The sequence below is a fragment of the Balaenoptera physalus genome (genome assembly GCF_965194825.1).
Source record: "Balaenoptera physalus genome assembly, chromosome: 1".
In the NCBI taxonomy this organism is placed as follows: Eukaryota; Metazoa; Chordata; class Mammalia; order Artiodactyla; family Balaenopteridae; genus Balaenoptera; species Balaenoptera physalus.
In genome coordinates this window covers 79,403,554-79,420,342 of record NC_138882.1, presented here as the reverse complement: position 1 = coordinate 79,420,342, position 16,789 = coordinate 79,403,554, and the positions used below count along the sequence as shown (strand labels likewise).

The 16,789-nt window shown below is 42.9% G+C and overlaps 1 protein-coding gene across 1 annotated transcript in view; it reads left to right on the top strand.

The window, feature by feature from the left end:
- Positions 1 to 52: 52 nt before the first annotated feature.
- ATP1A4 (ATPase Na+/K+ transporting subunit alpha 4) overlaps positions 53 to 16,789 on the top strand; it is a 36,025-nt gene continuing 19,288 nt past the window's right edge. Inside the window, 11 exon segments of the mRNA XM_082415793.1 lie at positions 53 to 6,391; positions 6,575 to 6,634; positions 8,193 to 8,396; positions 8,992 to 9,105; positions 10,693 to 10,827; positions 11,053 to 11,170; positions 14,297 to 14,346; positions 14,350 to 14,565; positions 16,072 to 16,270; positions 16,507 to 16,550; positions 16,554 to 16,616. Of these exon segments, the coding sequence (XP_082271919.1) occupies positions 6,248 to 6,391; positions 6,575 to 6,634; positions 8,193 to 8,396; positions 8,992 to 9,105; positions 10,693 to 10,827; positions 11,053 to 11,170; positions 14,297 to 14,346; positions 14,350 to 14,565; positions 16,072 to 16,270; positions 16,507 to 16,550; positions 16,554 to 16,616 (1,347 nt within the window). The 5' untranslated portion in view covers positions 53 to 6,247.

The window sequence follows — 16,789 nt, the reverse complement described above, 5'->3', positions numbered from 1 at the left end:
TGTGGTATTGAAATGTGTGCTGTGGCAAGATTTGGCTTGCAGAGGAAGCAATAAAGAGAGGGCAGGAGATAAGGACAGGAGGGAAACAATCTAGGAACAGACGATGTCAGTGGAGCAAGAGAGAGGGGAAGAAATTAGGTTGCAAAACAACCTAGCCAAAAATAGAGTGGGACCTTCCTTCCTCACAGATGAACCCACCCCAAAAACCATAAAGGTTTTTCTAGGACAGGGAACAGCCCATGAATCTATGGGCCCAAACCCTCAGGGCCACTTCTGCTTTTTTCTGTGCCAGACCAAAATCAGGCCACTCTCAATATGAGCAGGTAGGGGAAGGAGATGGTGGGCTGAGGGGGCCCGGATAGCCAACACCAATTAACAGTCTATACTGTTCTGGGTGCTGTCTTTAGCGGGGGCTGGAGGGAAAAGTAGATGCAATCCTTGAAATTCATCTAAGTAGCAGACATCGAAAACCTTCACGGACAGGGTGTGATGGGCAGTAAGGAGGAATGCTTCTATGCTGGGGATGGAGGGGTGGCTGGGTGGTGTGCATTTCTCCCTAATAACTAGAGAAAGGAAGACACCAAACTTACAGTCCTGTGCCAGGATCTTGGAATACCAGTCAGGAGTCAGTTCTTGGCCCCTTTATTACAAGTCTAGCAGTGGTGGTGATGGTGATTGTAATAGGAGTTGTAGGAGAATTAACTGCAGCTCACTCTGTGCCATAACTACGTCAGAACTTTAGTTGTATAGTCTCATTTAATCCCACCTCAGGACCTTTATTCTTGATGGTCCCTCTACCAGGAACACTTTTCCCTAGTTAACTCACATGCCTGGCTTTCTCGCTTTACAGAGATCACTCCTTAAACATTACCTCCTCAGCAAGGCCCTCACAGACCTCACCAAATAAAATAACACTTCTGGCACCTCTTGCCCCATTCTCTTTGTTTCTAGTCATAAACACTAACTTCTGCAAATTTAGATAGATAGGTAAATATAGATAATATATTAAAATATATACATATAATTCATATGTATATAAATATATATATAGTTTTTTGCTTATAATTTATTTGCCTGACTCCTTCTCCAGAATAAGTTCCACGTACACAGGGATTTTTTTCTCTTCACCACCTTTATTTACCACCTAAAACGATGCCTGACATGTATTGGGCAATTAATAAATATTGGTTGGATGACTGAAAGAATCCTCTTAATCCAGTAAGAGGGAGACTATTATTATCTTTAATTTACAGATAAGAAAACTAGGGCTTGGAAAAGCAAAAGTATGCATTCAGTTTCAAAGATGGTAAGCATCAGAATCAGGATTCAAACCCAAGACCAGTCTGGCTACAGGGCAGCCTCTTCACCACCATGCCATACTTATCGGCAACTGTGGGAACAGAAAACCTGTGGGCATGGAGGGAGCCTGATTAGCACAATGGTTTAGTGAACTGGGGAGGCTGCAAGGGGAGCCAGGAATCTGTGGACAATGAACATTTGACCAGTAGGGGGTGGGCAGACCCAAGTGGTTAGAACCAGAGAAAGGGAGAGGGCGTGACCTTAAGGATGCGGTAGGGGATTAAGAGTCAACCATCTTAGAGGATCTTACTGAAAAGGTGAGAGGCGGCTTCCCTGGTGGCGCAGTGGTTGAGAATCTGCCTGCCAATGCAGGCGACACGGGTTTGAGCCCTGGTCTGGGAAGATCCCACATGTCGCGGAGCAGCTGGGCCCGTGAGCCACAGCTACTGAGCCTGCGCGTCTGGAGCCTGTGCTCCGCAACAAGAGAGGCCGCGGGAGTGAGAAGCCCGCGCACCGCGATGAAGAGTGGCCCCCGCTCTCCGCAACTAGAGAAAAGCCCTCGCACAGAAACGAAGACCCAACACAGCCAAAAATAAAATAAATAAATAAATAAAATAAATTTTAAAAAAAAGAAAAGGTGAGACAATCTTACTATGGGATATAGTGTTAGAGGTTAAGGCCAACCTCTGACCCAGGCAGACATGCTTTCCATGCCATTTCCTTTTTACCTACCTACAGAATAGGAAATATGATAATTCATCAGAGACAGGCAACAAGCTAAATATTCATAATGCTAAGAATGCAGGACGAAATAGAACAAATGATTAGATCAATATTCAAGGAAGACATTTAAAATAAAATGAGTCTTTCAAAGACATCCTCAGCTCCAGTGAATTCAGTGGAGAATTTTTTCCAAATACCTCAAAGAACATTCTTATATTATTTCAACTGTACTACAATGTAGAAGAAAATTTTGTATGGCCCAGCCTATTTAATGAGACAAATAGTTTTGATAAAATTTAATAAAATAAAAACAAATATATATATTTGTTTATATATACATTTGTTAATATATATATATAACTTTATTACCAAATAGTGAAATTCAAGAACAGTATATTATACAGAAAACTAACCATGAATATTCACTAGAAAAATGATTAAATAATCATTTCAAAAGATGTTAGAAGGTTATCAGTAAAATTTAACATTTATTCCTGATTAAAATGTTGGAGGAAAAAGCATATAGGAAACTGTAATCATGTTCAGAGAAACAAGGAAGGGATGCATAAGTCTAGAAACAATAATAACAACAACTATAACAAAAGCAATAGCAGCAACATTTGAAATCTTGGATAAGAAGTTTGTATTTATATGGTCTAAATAAAGAGACAAACTGGAAGAAATAAAAACATATTTTTTTGGTACACGACATGATTAAATACCTAAAAAACCGACGGAAGTCAACCAAAACAAAGCAACAGCAGCAACAACAACAAAAAAAGTCCTAGAAGTAATGAGTTCAAAGTTACAAGGTACAAGATATCGATTTTTTAAAAATCAAATGTATCCCTAAATATTAGAAAATACAGTACAAAGAGCTTTTATTTACAACAGAACCAGAACAAATTATACTCAAGATTTAGTGTGTGTGACATATGGTACTTATTAAAGAAGATTAAAAGCACAATGAGGGACTTCCCTGGTGGTCCAGTGGTTAAGATTCCACAGTCCCCATGCAGGGGGCCCGGGTTTGATCCCTGGTCAGGAAACTAGATCTCACAGGCCACAATTAAAGATCCCGTGTGCCGCAACGAAGATCCCACATGCCGCAACTAAAAATCCCACATGCCACAACTAAAAAAGATCCCGAGTGCTGCAACTAAGACCCAGCGCAGCTAAATAAATAAATAAAATAAAAATATTAGGAAAAAAAAAAAAAGCACAATGAGAGTACTAAAAAAAAAAATACAGGAATACATGGAGAGCTAAACTTAACTGCTGTTTGGGAAGACAGAATGTAGTAAAGATAAAAATAAGTTGCTATAAAGAGCCAATCCAGTATCAATTAAAAGCCTCATTGTATTTTTATAAAACATGACATGTTGATTGTGACATTCCGCAGCAAGTGTGATGACACAAGAATATCAGAGGTTTTTATAAGTGATTATGAAGCAAATGAGTAGATAACTGTGATGCTAGCATATTTACCCTAATAGGTTTTAAAACATAGCAGACCAAAATGATGGGTATCAAACCTTATAACATTAAGATAAAACCTGAAAATTCATCGTTCAACTTATTTTTAGGAACTATTTGTGGATGAACCACTCTGTGCTATTCTAAGGACTGGGTGTAAAGCCATGAATAAGCCAGAAAAGGTCCCCACTGTCATGGAGAAACAGACAACAAGTCAACAGATAAATGGGCAGGATAATTTCAGAGGGTAAAAAGTGCAGTGAAGCCCACAAGTGATGGATTGAGGGCTGCGTGTGAGAGTGGCTATTTTGGATTTAGCAATTAGAGAAGGCCTCTCTGAAGAGGTGGACTTTTGAGCTAAGAACTGTGGAACAGAACGGGGTTTCCAAAAATAATTTCACTTGATTTTATGTCAGTAAATTTGCCTTGAGGGATCTCTTATGTTCAAGGCTGGGCTAAATGCTGTTGTCACATAGATAATGCATAGATTAACTTAACAATTTTAACTTTAATCCTAACCTTGTTCTTAGGGATTTTATGATCTACATTAAACACCAAGGCTGGGAGAAAATATTTGTAATGTATATGACAAGGCATTGGAACCCCTTCAAACACATCAATAAGGAAAAGAAAACAATGGAAAATTGGGCAAATGATAAGAACAACAATTCAGAAAAAGGAAAATGAAGTCCAGAAAGCCAATAAATATAAGAAAAAAAATGCTACCTAGACAATAAAGAAATGCAAATTAAAACTGTAAGATACCAAATTTCACCAATTATAATAGTAAAAATGAAAACGGTCAAGGTCATCCAATATAATCAAAGGTGTGGGGAGTGGACATTTTTGCATCTTGTTGCTGAGATATGGATAAGAAAAGCTCTTTTGAAGAGCAATCTGGTAGAACATTTTAAGGTTTTAAACAAGAGGATCTTATGATTCAGCAACAGGAATCGATTCTACATAAACTGAAGCTCAAGTGCCGAAAAGTACTATATATAAGGATGCCACTGCAGCAGTGCTTTCAGTGGTTAAAAAAAAAAAAAAATGGAAAATATCCTGTAAATCCATCCGTAGTGAGAATAATTGAATAGACCGCCGTCAATACAGAATATGGCATACTTGTGGCCATTAAAAAGCAAATCTTTACATAAATGAAAGGGGAGCTGAATGATGCTGCAAAAGGTAAGACTCTACCTCCTTATAGATACTGTTGGTATAAATGTAGAAAAAAGACTGGAAGGATACCCAGCCAACAGCAGTAACATCAGTGGTGGGGGATCTGAGTCTGGGGGGAGAGAAAGTGGGACTTTCCATTTTTATTTGGTACACTTTTAATAGAGAAGAAAAATCTTATCCAATCTATTAAAGAAACAGACTATTATTTGTCCCAGCTGGGAAGGGAAAGTTTCTATTTCTGAATACTGAAGGAGGGTTACATCAGCACCAAGATGGATGTTTTCTGATCCAGTCATATTTTTTAAAAGCATGCCAAGACAAAATGCAATTAAATAAATACCCAAAAATAGAAAGGGAAAATGTATGTGACATGCATAACTGGAAAAAAATGTGTACATTATAGAAATATATAGCTGCTTCAGATCCTTTTTCAGAAGGAGGGAGAGTATAATTTACATGTAAAACATATAAAGTTAATACAGTCAAACCACTTACTGAGATGTCAAAGAAGGTGAATGGAAGAGAGAAATACGTCATACTAAAGTGAGGAAATTCAGGGTTATTACATGAAAAGCGTATTTTTACTCTCACTGAGAAGAGCTGCACATTAAGCTGCAAGTAAGACTTATAATACTTAATTCAAGCTATATATTGAGCCCATACTATATAAGTCAGACATCGTGTTTTACATGGAGCACCCCGCTTTAATCCTTACTTTTGCCGCCTTACAATGTAGATGGTATCCCCCTTTACCAATGAAGAAAGAGAGGCACAGAGAGGTTAGGTAACTTGCCCAAAGCCACACAGCCAGTAAGCAGAGGAGTCAGGACCCAAACCCAGGACAGATTCAAAAGTCCAAGATCTGACCTATTCTGCTATCTGATCTCCTACAACCAAAAGCTCAAAGTCAATGTCTGTGGGAAGGGCACCTCAGCAAAAGCACACACACACACAGACTGCCTGCTTTATTTTTTGAGTCAGCTATCTAGGGTACCTCTGAGTCTCAGAAGTCAGCAGGACCAGACTGGGACTTTGTTCTAGCCTTGCCGTCAGACTGCAGTTCTCTCTGTGGCAGAAACTTCTCCAATCATTCTCAAACCCAGAGACTGAGACTCGTGGATTCTCAGTTAGAACTTTCCTGAGGACTTTGTGACAACAGGTCTGGGTGTTGCCTCGGTGCTGGGAGGAGCTCCCAGCGTGCCCTGAAGCCCACTGCACTTCCCACCTGCTCAGGCCCCTGCAGCATTTTCATCACTTAGGCACATAGTACTCTCCACACTTCATTTCCTCGACTCCCTCTCTTCACCCCTCTCCTTCCTGTACCTCAGGCCCCAGGCTCCTCTCATCCCTCCGTGCCCTCCTTCCTGACACCTCCTCCTCCCCCATCTAGGGCTTCACCGCTGCCCGCCCACCCGCCCTCCTTCTCTCTCTCCTTCAGTCCTCCCCCCACCCCTCAGCCATTCTTCCTCTCACCCCTCTCCCCCTCCTTCCACCTGATTCCCTCACCCCCCTCACTCTCTTTGCTTTCTTCCCACCAGTTGATCTGGGGCAGCCATATCCAGGGAAAGCCATGGGGCTTGGAGGGAGAAAAGGGACCATGACACCTCATGAGCAGAATCCAAGCCCAAGACCTAAGGGTCCTAAAATGAGTAAAAGAAAGATGAAGAGGAAAAACAAGAGAGAGATGGAGGAGCTGAAGAAGGAAGTGGTCATGGTAAGAACACCCGAAATGGGTGCTGACAAACTGCCCTCCAGAAATCTCTCTCAACCCTCAGGCTTCTAACATCTCACCTTGAAAACTGATCACACAGGCCAGTGCCACCTCTCTTCCCCAAAATGTTTCCCCTAGAAATGATGCGTCACCCCCTGTCCCTCAATGACTCTACTGTCCCCTCAGGATGATCACAAATTAACCTTGGACGAGCTGAGCACCAAATATTCTGTGGACCTAACCAAGGTGAGTGAAGGAACTCCCTGAGGGAGGCAGAGGGTCTCCATTCCCGACCTTGAGGCTGCCAGGACAAAAGCAGGGCTAGAAATCTAACCCCTAAATTCAAGGTCAATGCTCTTACCCTTAACCTGCTCCCAGCCAAGGACACACACTCAGAAAAAGATGAAATGGTAACTACCCAAAGAGAGTTCAGGATCAGATGAGAGAATGGAGATGGGTTAGGGCGGCACTTCTCAAACCTCTGTCCTCGGGACCCATCAAGGACCCCAAAGAGCTTTTGCTTATGTGGATTACATGTACTTATATTTATCATATTAGAAATTAAAATTGAGAAAATTAAAAAGTATTTCCTAACTCATTTATAAACAACCATTATATATTAGTACAGATAATATTTTTACGACAAATAACTATGTTTTTCAAAACAAAAAAAAAATTAGTGGCATTTTACATTTTTGCAAATCTCTTTGATGTCTAGTTTTTTAATAGAAGACAGCTAGATTCTCATATATTTTCAGCATTAACTCTATTGTGCTATCATGTGCCCTGTAGCCTTGGGAAAATTCTACAGTATACTTAAGAGAATGAGAGTGAAAAAGACAAACAATTTAGTATTATTTTGAAAATTGTTTGACCTTGTGGACCCCACCTGAAAGGGTCTCAGGACCCCATGGGTCCGCAGACCACACTTTGAGAACTGCTGGTTCAACAGCAAAATCATTTATTACTGCTATTATCACTATTACTGCTGCTGCTGCTACTATAACCACTAATACAATGACCACAAATAAACTTAAATAAAAGCCCTCAAAGTTCCACTTAGCTCTAGAATTTCTTCATTGGAGGGGCTTGGGATGACCATCTGGTAACCAAGGAGGAGCATGGGAGACTGGTCCGGTTTTTATTAAAATTGCATGTTTTTCCGGGGGAGGTTGGGGAGTGACTGATGGGAATTAAGGAGCGTTTTGGTTTTTTTTTTTTTACTGTCCTCTGGTAGGTTCTACTCTCATTTTCACTAAGAGGAAAAAGCACACAAGCTTATGCACAAGGCTAGAGCGAGGATCTACACATTCATGTTGGATTTAGTTGGTATTTTTTTCCTATTTCTAAGTTAAAGAGTCAAAGTGTGGAGGTCCATATGTTATCAACATTATGTATCATATCTCATCATTCCATTAGCCTGGCACATTATATTATAAATCGTTTATATGTATCTCCTCATTAGAGCTGGAGCTCCATAAGGGTAGGGATCATTCTTACTCGCTTTGGTACCCTACCACAGTACCAGGCCCAAGATAGGTGTTCAAAAGATTTGTGAGTCAACCCATAAACTAAAAATTCTTCCTATGTAAGGAGACTAAATGAGATCCTTCTATAATGCAAATTTTAGAATCCCACTTATGTAGGAAGAACTTCCAGGATGACCTTCAGAGAACTTCACTGGTCTCTAGACTTTTCCTAGCGCAATAAATGGCAGAGCTGAGTTTTGAAGCCAGGTTTTCCTTTGTTACAGTTGCTTTTCTTTTCATGGTTCTCCATCCATTCCTATTTCTTTTCCACACAGGGCCATAGCCCTGAAGAGGCACAGGAAATCCTGGCTCGAGATGGACCCAATGCACTTAGCCCACCCACTACCACTCCAGGGTGGGTTAAGTTCTGTAAACAACTGTTTGGCGGCGTTTCCCTCCTACTGTGGACTGGTGCCAGTCTCTGCTTCGTGGCCTATGGCATCCAGTTATATTTCCATGAAGACCCTACCAAAGATAATGTAAGTCTGTTCAACTACTACTGCCAAGCCCAGTGTCTGCTTAGCCCTTGAAACTCTTCTGCTCAGCAACCTAGCACTCCTGAAGTCCTCTGACCCAAATCCCTATACTCCCAGGATTTTCTAAGGAAGCTTTGGTCCTTCCTGGTTTCCCTCTTATCTAGATAGCTCCTGATTCAGCTCCCTGAGATATAACGTTCCCCCCAGAAACTTGCTGTCCTTTGATTATCTTCCCAGCTGGTCATCAAAGCACTTTGCTGTCCATTCTCTTTCATAGAATTTTAATCTCTTCCTATCCTTCCTCTCCATCTCCCTCAATAGCCACACTCGACCCCATGAATAGCCTTCCTGGAGAGGAAGATATAGGCTTCCTCGGGCCTGGGATTTTGCTGGCCCCTCACTGTAGCTCCGGGTTCCTTCACAAGGAAGCCCAGAGAACCGGGCCTGTCTCAGACTCTTCTCAGCCCCTGTGCTCTCCCACCGAGTCCCATGGTTTCTTCCACCTGGAAAAACGGCTGTTACCCTTGCAAGCTGACTTTCTGAGGATGAAGAGGAAGAAAAGGACCTACTGATGAGCCCTTTGTTTCCCAACCCCCAGCTGTACCTCGGCATTGTACTAACCGTCGTGGTCATCATCACCGGCTGCTTCTCCTATTACCAGGAGGCCAAGAGCTCCAAGATCATGGAATCTTTTAAGACCATGGTACCTCAGGTAGGATTCATGTGGAAGGATAGAGTGGGAGGATGTGTAGAATGTAGCCAAATACATGATTTGTATGTCCCCTGAAGAATTATTTCCTACGGTGAGTGAACTGAGTGAGGCTGGTAATGAGAGTGACATTCACTTAGGTTTTACTCTATCAGGCCTTAAAAGTACCCTGAGAAAAACACAATAACATCCATGAAGTGGTCTGGTCTGGAATGCATGATCTGAATCTAATGAGCATAATCTGAAACCCCAAATCTTTTGGGATTCTATTCCAAAAGGGGTGGTGGGGGCCAAGGGAGGGTGGATTCTTCAAATGTGGATGGCCTTAAAGACAAAGAACAGCGATGGAAGTGATCCAGATTGAAGGAGGCTAAAGAGACATGAGAGCTAAATGTAATATCTGACCCTAGACCAAATCCTGTGCTGGAGCAGAAAATAATGCTGTAAAGGATATATTGGGTCAATTGACAAAACTGGAATGCAGACAGCAGGTGAAAATATTGTGTCAATGTGAAATTTACTGAATTTGATAACTGTATTATGGTTATTTAGTATCCTAATTCTTGGGAAATGCACATTGAAGTATGTGCAATAAAAGATCATGATGTGTGTAACTTGCCCTCAAATAGTTCAGGAAAAAAAGTATTTACATACACACATATATAGAGACAGGGAACAAATGACGAACCAAATGGGGTAAAATGCTAACAGATGAATCTGGGTACATGTTATATGGCTGTTCTTGGTACAATTTTTATTCTTGCAACTCTTTTGAAAGTTTAGATTTTTTTCAAATAAAACTTTTCTAAAGAACCTGGAAATAATATGACAGTAGAAGAGGGTTCCTAGGCACAGGGCTTGAAAACTTGGAAAGGGATAGGCTCCAAAGTTTCCCAATGACACGATCATGTTCTAGCATTATAGCCCAGGAGCTTCTTCTCCCTTTGGTGTCAACATATCTTAATTCCTTCCCTGGGTAGGAGTTCAGTGGGAAACGTTTTGGTAGAATGAAGTAGGAGTTTGGAGACTATCAGTTTTTGCTGCTAAACAAGCCACCCCGAAACATAGTGGCTCAAAACAATGAACATAGTATTTCTCACAATTCTGTGGCTGGGCTGTTCTTCTGATCTGGGCTGAACTTGGCTGGTGCTGGGTGGCCTTGGAAGACTTCATTCCATTGTCTGGGGCCTCAGCTGAGATGTCATGGACAGCTGGGGCCTCTCTCCTTATCATCTTTCTCCCTCCAGGAGGGTAGCTTGAGCACATTCAATATGGTGGCAGAGGGCAAGCCCCAGTGTGCAAGCACTTTCTATGCGCCTGCTTGCACTACATTTGCTAATGTCCTATGGGCCAAAGCAAGCCATACAGCCAAGCCCAAGTGTAGGAGTGGAAAGATAGACCTCATAGTTTAGTGAGAGGAGCATCAAAGGGCCCTGTAGACAGTGATGGTAAGAATTTGCAATCTACCCAAGAGACCTTTGAGAATGATGTGGTGACAGTGTAAGAAAGGAGAATCAGAGGGAAAGAGACCAGGAACTGGATGAGGGGAGCAAAAAGCTTTGGAAATGACCCTACACTATCTTCCCACAGCAAGCTCTGGTAATCCGAGGCGGAGAGAAGATTCAGATCCCTGTACAAGACCTGGTGGTAGGAGACCTGGTAGAAGTGAAGGGGGGAGACCGGATCCCTGCTGACATCTGGCTTATCTCTTCACAAGGATGTAAGGTGAGGGGATGTGAAACGCTATGGAAGGGGGCCAAGTATGGTCTTAGAGCACTGCAGTGACCTGGACTCAGTTCAAAAAAATATGATCTTATTGTTCAGAACCTTGAGAAGTCACAAGTGCAGATTTGAGGTTACAGTGGTGTGTAAGTTTATGCTTCTCTCTGCATGTCAATAATGATGATGCTGGTGCTTTTTTCCCATGACCTGTCCTCTCTCCCATCCCAGGTGGACAACTCATCCTTGACAGGAGAGTCAGAGCCCCAATCCCGCTCCTCTGATTTCACCAATGAGAACCCTCTGGAGACCCAAAATATCTGCTTCTTCTCCACCAACTGTGTGGAAGGTGAATATCGCATCATAAGTAACCTAGATTCAAAAGCAAAGATTGAAACAAAGATTTCCAGACCTTTCTATCTTCTAAAGGCAGAAGGGAAGGTAACAGCCAGTAAATAGTCTACGTTCTTCATCCCTCATGAGCTATACAAACTTTGATGAAAGGTCAAAGCCATCATTTCCACATTTGTACACTGATGATACTAAAAGTCACTACTCCATAGATTTTTATGTGGGTTAAAGGAGATAATACATAATAAAATGCTTAACGCAAGACATAACACACTGTAAGTGCCCTATAATTGTAGCTATTTTTATTCTATCTAGTGAATGGACTATGCTCTATGAGCTGAAAATAACACAGAAGGGAGGAAAATTATTCAGCTCTGCTAGGTCACTCTTCTCCTGAAGTAAGCCCTAACTTCTCACTGTCCCAAGAGAGGGTACTGGCATTGGAAATCTGAGTTAGCAGAGGTGCCACTCACACCTTTGGCTTTGTTCCTAGAATCTAGGGCATCCTTGAACTGGGAGGCAGCTCTGGCCAAAGTGGTACCAATGGGCTCAATATCATTATGTCAATCTCTCCTTCATCCTTTCTGCTTAAGAAGGCCTGCAAAACTCTCTGGAACACACATGAAAACCATCATTTATGCTTAAGAATAAATGTTTGGGTGTCTAAGAAATAGCTATTCTTTAATTGAATGCCTAGTATGTGTCAAGTGCCACAGAAATCTCTGATTCTAACAAGACTATACAACAGATATTATTCCTATTTTACACATGGAAGACCAAGGTTCAAAGAAATTAAATGCAGCACCCAAGAGCACAACTCAACAGAAAAAAGGGAGATCAAGGATTCTAATGTAGGTCTGTCTCCAAAGCCCATGCTCTTTCCACAGACCCTCCCCTGGAATAAAGCTTGCTAATGACCCCTCTAGTAATAAAATTATTTAATTTGGAAATAGCTTAAAGGAGTAGAGTACCATTAAGACTGAAGAAGAATCCAACTAGAAAATAAAATATATATTAAAAAAAATTTTTTTTAACTTGATTGAACAGAAAGATGCAAGTTAGCAAGCTTCCCCCAAAAACATGAGATTCCTATTATTAAATTTTAGGAAGAAATTTGCTCAGATTTGTCCTTCCAAAGTAGGCTTTTCATCAACAAATTATATGCTTCAAATAACAGGGAAAGTGGATGATGGAATTCCATCTAAGAAACAGCGATCTGACTAGAATAGAGAAGGCTTTAATAGGAGACTAGAGGGACCCAAGACGTGACCAAGAGGGTGGCGCTAGGTTGAAGGAGCTCTTGACTCTTAAACTGAGGAACCCCTGTGCAATCTGCGAACAGGTAGCGTCACTTTAACCTTTGTCCTAGGCCCTTGCCTCTCTGCTTTCATCACTGTGGCCCTTGACGGGGCTGCTGGTACAAACATCTCTCTTTGGGTTCTCATGCATCTTCACGGGGGGTAGGGGGGAGATGGTAAGCTATTTCTCTGGCATTATATAGAAGGCATAGGAAGAAGTCAGTCTAGCCTGGAATATGGGAGGCTTGGCCTTCTTAACCTTCCCCAAAGTTGACATCAACCTTCCCCCTCCCTAGACACATTGGGATTAGTTATTAAATCCTGTCTCTCCAAGCATGGGGAAACCATAGCAGAAGGAAGAAAAATGAAGAACTAGATTAAACCATGGCACAAAATGACTATAAGTGACACCATACCCTAACCACCCCTACCCCCTGACAAAATAAACCCTCTCAGCACCTCTCAATTATTGTAGGATCTTCCTGCTCACCTGCAGAGTGCCTTATACTGTGAGGCATTCCAGAACCACTCTTCACATAGCAGTGACCTCACTCGTCTGCTGTCGGTCGGAGCAGAACCTGCTCTCAGACTCATAATGCTGAAGGTGACCTTGAAAATGGACTAGCCGCTCCATGCTATGATGTTCGTGGGAGCTGCCAGATTAGAGCTACCTTGCAAGGCATATGTGTGATTTTCTAGCCATCCTTCTGGAGACCTTAAATTCATCTAAATGGAGAAAAGAAAGAAACAAATATTTGAGTGCCTACTATGTGCCCAACCCTGTTCTAGGCTCTTTTAAAAACATTTAATTCTCACAGCTTTGTAGATGCTTTTATCCCATTTTAAAGATGAGGAAACCTGAGTCTCAGAGAGTTTAAGTAACTTGCCCCAGGGTGAACAGCTAGTACATTGGAAGTTGAACTTCTAGCCCTGAGTCCTTCTGATTTGAAAATAAGTGCTATTTCTATAATATGTTGCTTTTCTGGGTGATTCTGACTGTAACTTTAATGGTAGGAATTTCAGCCATTATGGTAAAGCAGGTAGAATTATTTTGAGCAAAGAACCTTGTGGGGCCCCTCATTTCAAGCTACACGAGTGTCCTACATCCTGGGTGTGTCAAGTTCCCCTTCTGATTCAGGGGCCGTGTTATGGCCTGTGCCACCCAGCAGGGGGCAGACTGGCTCCAGCCAGCAAAACAGGGAAGAGGCTCGGTCAGAGCAGAGTTTCTCAACTTCGACACTACTGACAATTGTGCCGTGTTGTTCTTCGTGGTAGCAGGAGAGGAGGGCTGTCCTGGGAGTTGCAGGATGCCTGGCAGCACCCCTGCTCTCTGCCCACTAGGTGCCAGTAGCAACCTCAGTCGTGACAACCAAAAATGCCTCCAGACCTTGCCAGATGTCTCCTGGGGATGGGGGCGGCAAATTGAGTAGCCCTGCGTTAGAGGACGGGGAGATATTGGAACATAGGATTCTAGCAGAAGGGTAACCACTATTCCTGGGGCTCGAGAAGCTCTTCAGCTGCTGAGGACAAAATAAGAAACGTATAGGCAATGGAAGAGATTTAGATTAAGTGTAACAAAGACCTTCTTGACAGTGAAGGCAATTAGGCAATAAAATTGGGTATCTCTGGAGAACTGTGAAACATCTTCAGAGATTTTTCAGATGAGGAGACCTTCACTTGCATAAACGAAATGTAAAGACAGTAGAACATTATAACCTCTCAGAGGACCTTGAGTTTCCACCTTGTTTTTGACTGTTGACAGTTTTCTCTTTGTAGGAACCAAACCCAACAGCCTTTCCAATTCAGACTTCCCCCTTCATCCACAGGGACAGCCCGGGGCCTCGTGATTGCCACAGGGGACTCCACGGTGATGGGCTGAATTGCCTCGCTGACCTCCGGCCTGGCAGTGGGCCAGACCCCCATTGCTGCGGAGATCGAACACTTCATCCATCTGATCACAGCAGTGGCCGTCTTCCTCGGTGTCACTTTCTTTGGCCTCTCGCTTATCTTGGGCTACTCCTGGCTGGAGGCTGTTATTTTTCTTATTGGCATCAGTGTGGCCAACGTGCCTGAGGGGCTGCTGGCCACCGGCACTGTGAGTAGCTAGGGTGGAGTGTGGCCCCAGGGCAGACAAACAACCCCAAAGGAATGAAATCACTAGTACCTCTTTCGTGGCTGAAACTCTCCAGTGCAGAATACTCTGATGCGTATACAAGATGTCAAATCATTGAGCTCCCAAATTACACTGACTTCCTTCACCCCTATATTCTGGTGCCTTCTCTCTTTAATGAGAAAAGAAGTGAGTTACGATGCAGAAAGCATACATTATCAATCACCGGGAGTGAGTTCCAGTCCTGGGTGTACTGGCTGGAGAACCTGGCCAACTCACTGCACTCCGGGCCTCAATTTATTCATCGGTTCATAGAAGAAGATTAATTTAGGATTATAGAATCTTACTGGAAAGGACTTCCAAGCCCATGTAAATTCAACCTTTCAACCAATGCCAAATATCCTGTATAAAATCTGTAGGCGATGATGATGATTTCTAGTCATGGGAAGCCCACCCCTTTTTATCTGACCTCATTTCATTGTTGGATTGCTCTAGTTAGATTTCATTATGTTGGGCAGACATATGATTCCCTGTTTGGTCCCAGTTCTCCCATCTGAAGAAATACAAAATAAGTCAATTCTCTCTCTTCTACAAACCTACCCTTTAGATCTTTGACAGTAGCCATTATGTCCCCTCAAACTCTCCAGGGGAGAGGTCATATAATCCCTTTTCCCTTAGCCCTTCTTCCTGTGACACAATCTTCAGACCCCTTGTCTTGCGGATCACCTGTTTGGGGTATGCTCTCTTTTATCAATACCCTTCTTAAAATGGAAATGAGAATAATACCCAGGGTGTGGTTGGACTAGCACAAAAACATTAGTACTCATGATATTGTGTAAATAAATAATAACTCCATGATTAGAATTCTGTACATAACCGCAGCCTAAGAATTCATTCGTTTTTAAAATAACCTTGCCCCACACCTGACTTTCACTGGATTTATGGTCAACAAAAATCTTTTGGTTTAAGTGACTTCTCAAGTCATTTTCAGCGCTGCAACAGTCCTTCTCAGTTTCATCATTCTCTCCTCCCCATTCCTTTTTTAAACTACTGGTACAACCCTCCTCCACACAGAGCAACTTATGCCACAATCAAAGGTTAGCTCTCACCGAGGTCCCTGGAAAGACTGGACTTGAGAAAGAAGTGTGGCTTGAACTTGAGTGGAGAAGAGGCTGCAGAATAGAAAAGATGAAAGGATCGAGGGGGAGAGGAATATTCCAGGAGGAATAGGAGATCATTCTCTATGATACCCTGGTAAAGGAAAGCACTCTTTTTTTGAAACTCTGCCATAAAGTACAAACCGAAATCACTTTCCTAATTTCCTTTCCCATAGCCACAGATGGGGTTTCTAAAGACTAGGTGGTAACAAAAGGGAAATAAATATAAAAAATTAAAAGAGCAGTAAAAACGATCAGATTTCCAAAAACACAAAGTGCTGTGAGCAGCCGAGCTCTCCTCTCCGTGTCCCCTCTCCCCTGTTCACGGCCTTAGGTGTGTCTGACCCTGACAGCCAAGTGCATGGCTCGGAAGAACTGCCTGGTGAAGAACCTGGAGGCGGTGGAGACACTGGGCTCCACCTCCACCATCTGCTCCGACAAGACGGGCACCCTCACCCAGAACCGCATGACCGTCGCCCACCTGTGGTTCGACAGGACCATCTATGAGGCCGACACCAGCGAAGAACAGACTGGTGACTAGTGGCGTTGGCGGTCGGAGAGTGGAAGGATGTGGGGAATGTGATGAGTAGCTGAGAGGGCGTGGTGAGTCCAGACAGCAAGAAGGTAGCTGCAAAGTGAGAGGAGAGCAGGGGGGCGTGGAGGAGATGGAATGTTGTCTCTGAGTAGCATCTGGGCGCAGAAGGGGTGTGAATAAACTCCTGCTTTAAGCTCTCCTATCCCTGCTCACTGTTCTGTTCTCTCTCCCTAGGGAATTCATTTGCCAAGGGCTCTGATACCTGGTGCATCCTGGCCTGAATCGCTAGCCTCTGCAACCGGGCTGATTTTAAGGTTAATCAGGAGTACCTTCCCATAGCTAAGGTGTCAGGCCCAAGGGAGTAAAGGGTACCTCAGTGTCCAGGGTATAACCTGCCCTCTCCCCTCAATATCTCTTTTCTGGCCCTCGGTGATGCCCCCAGCACCCTTCCCCATTCTGTTCCTCTCCTTGACACCACCGGCAAGCCCAGGTGCCTTGCCTCTCGGGCTCATTATAC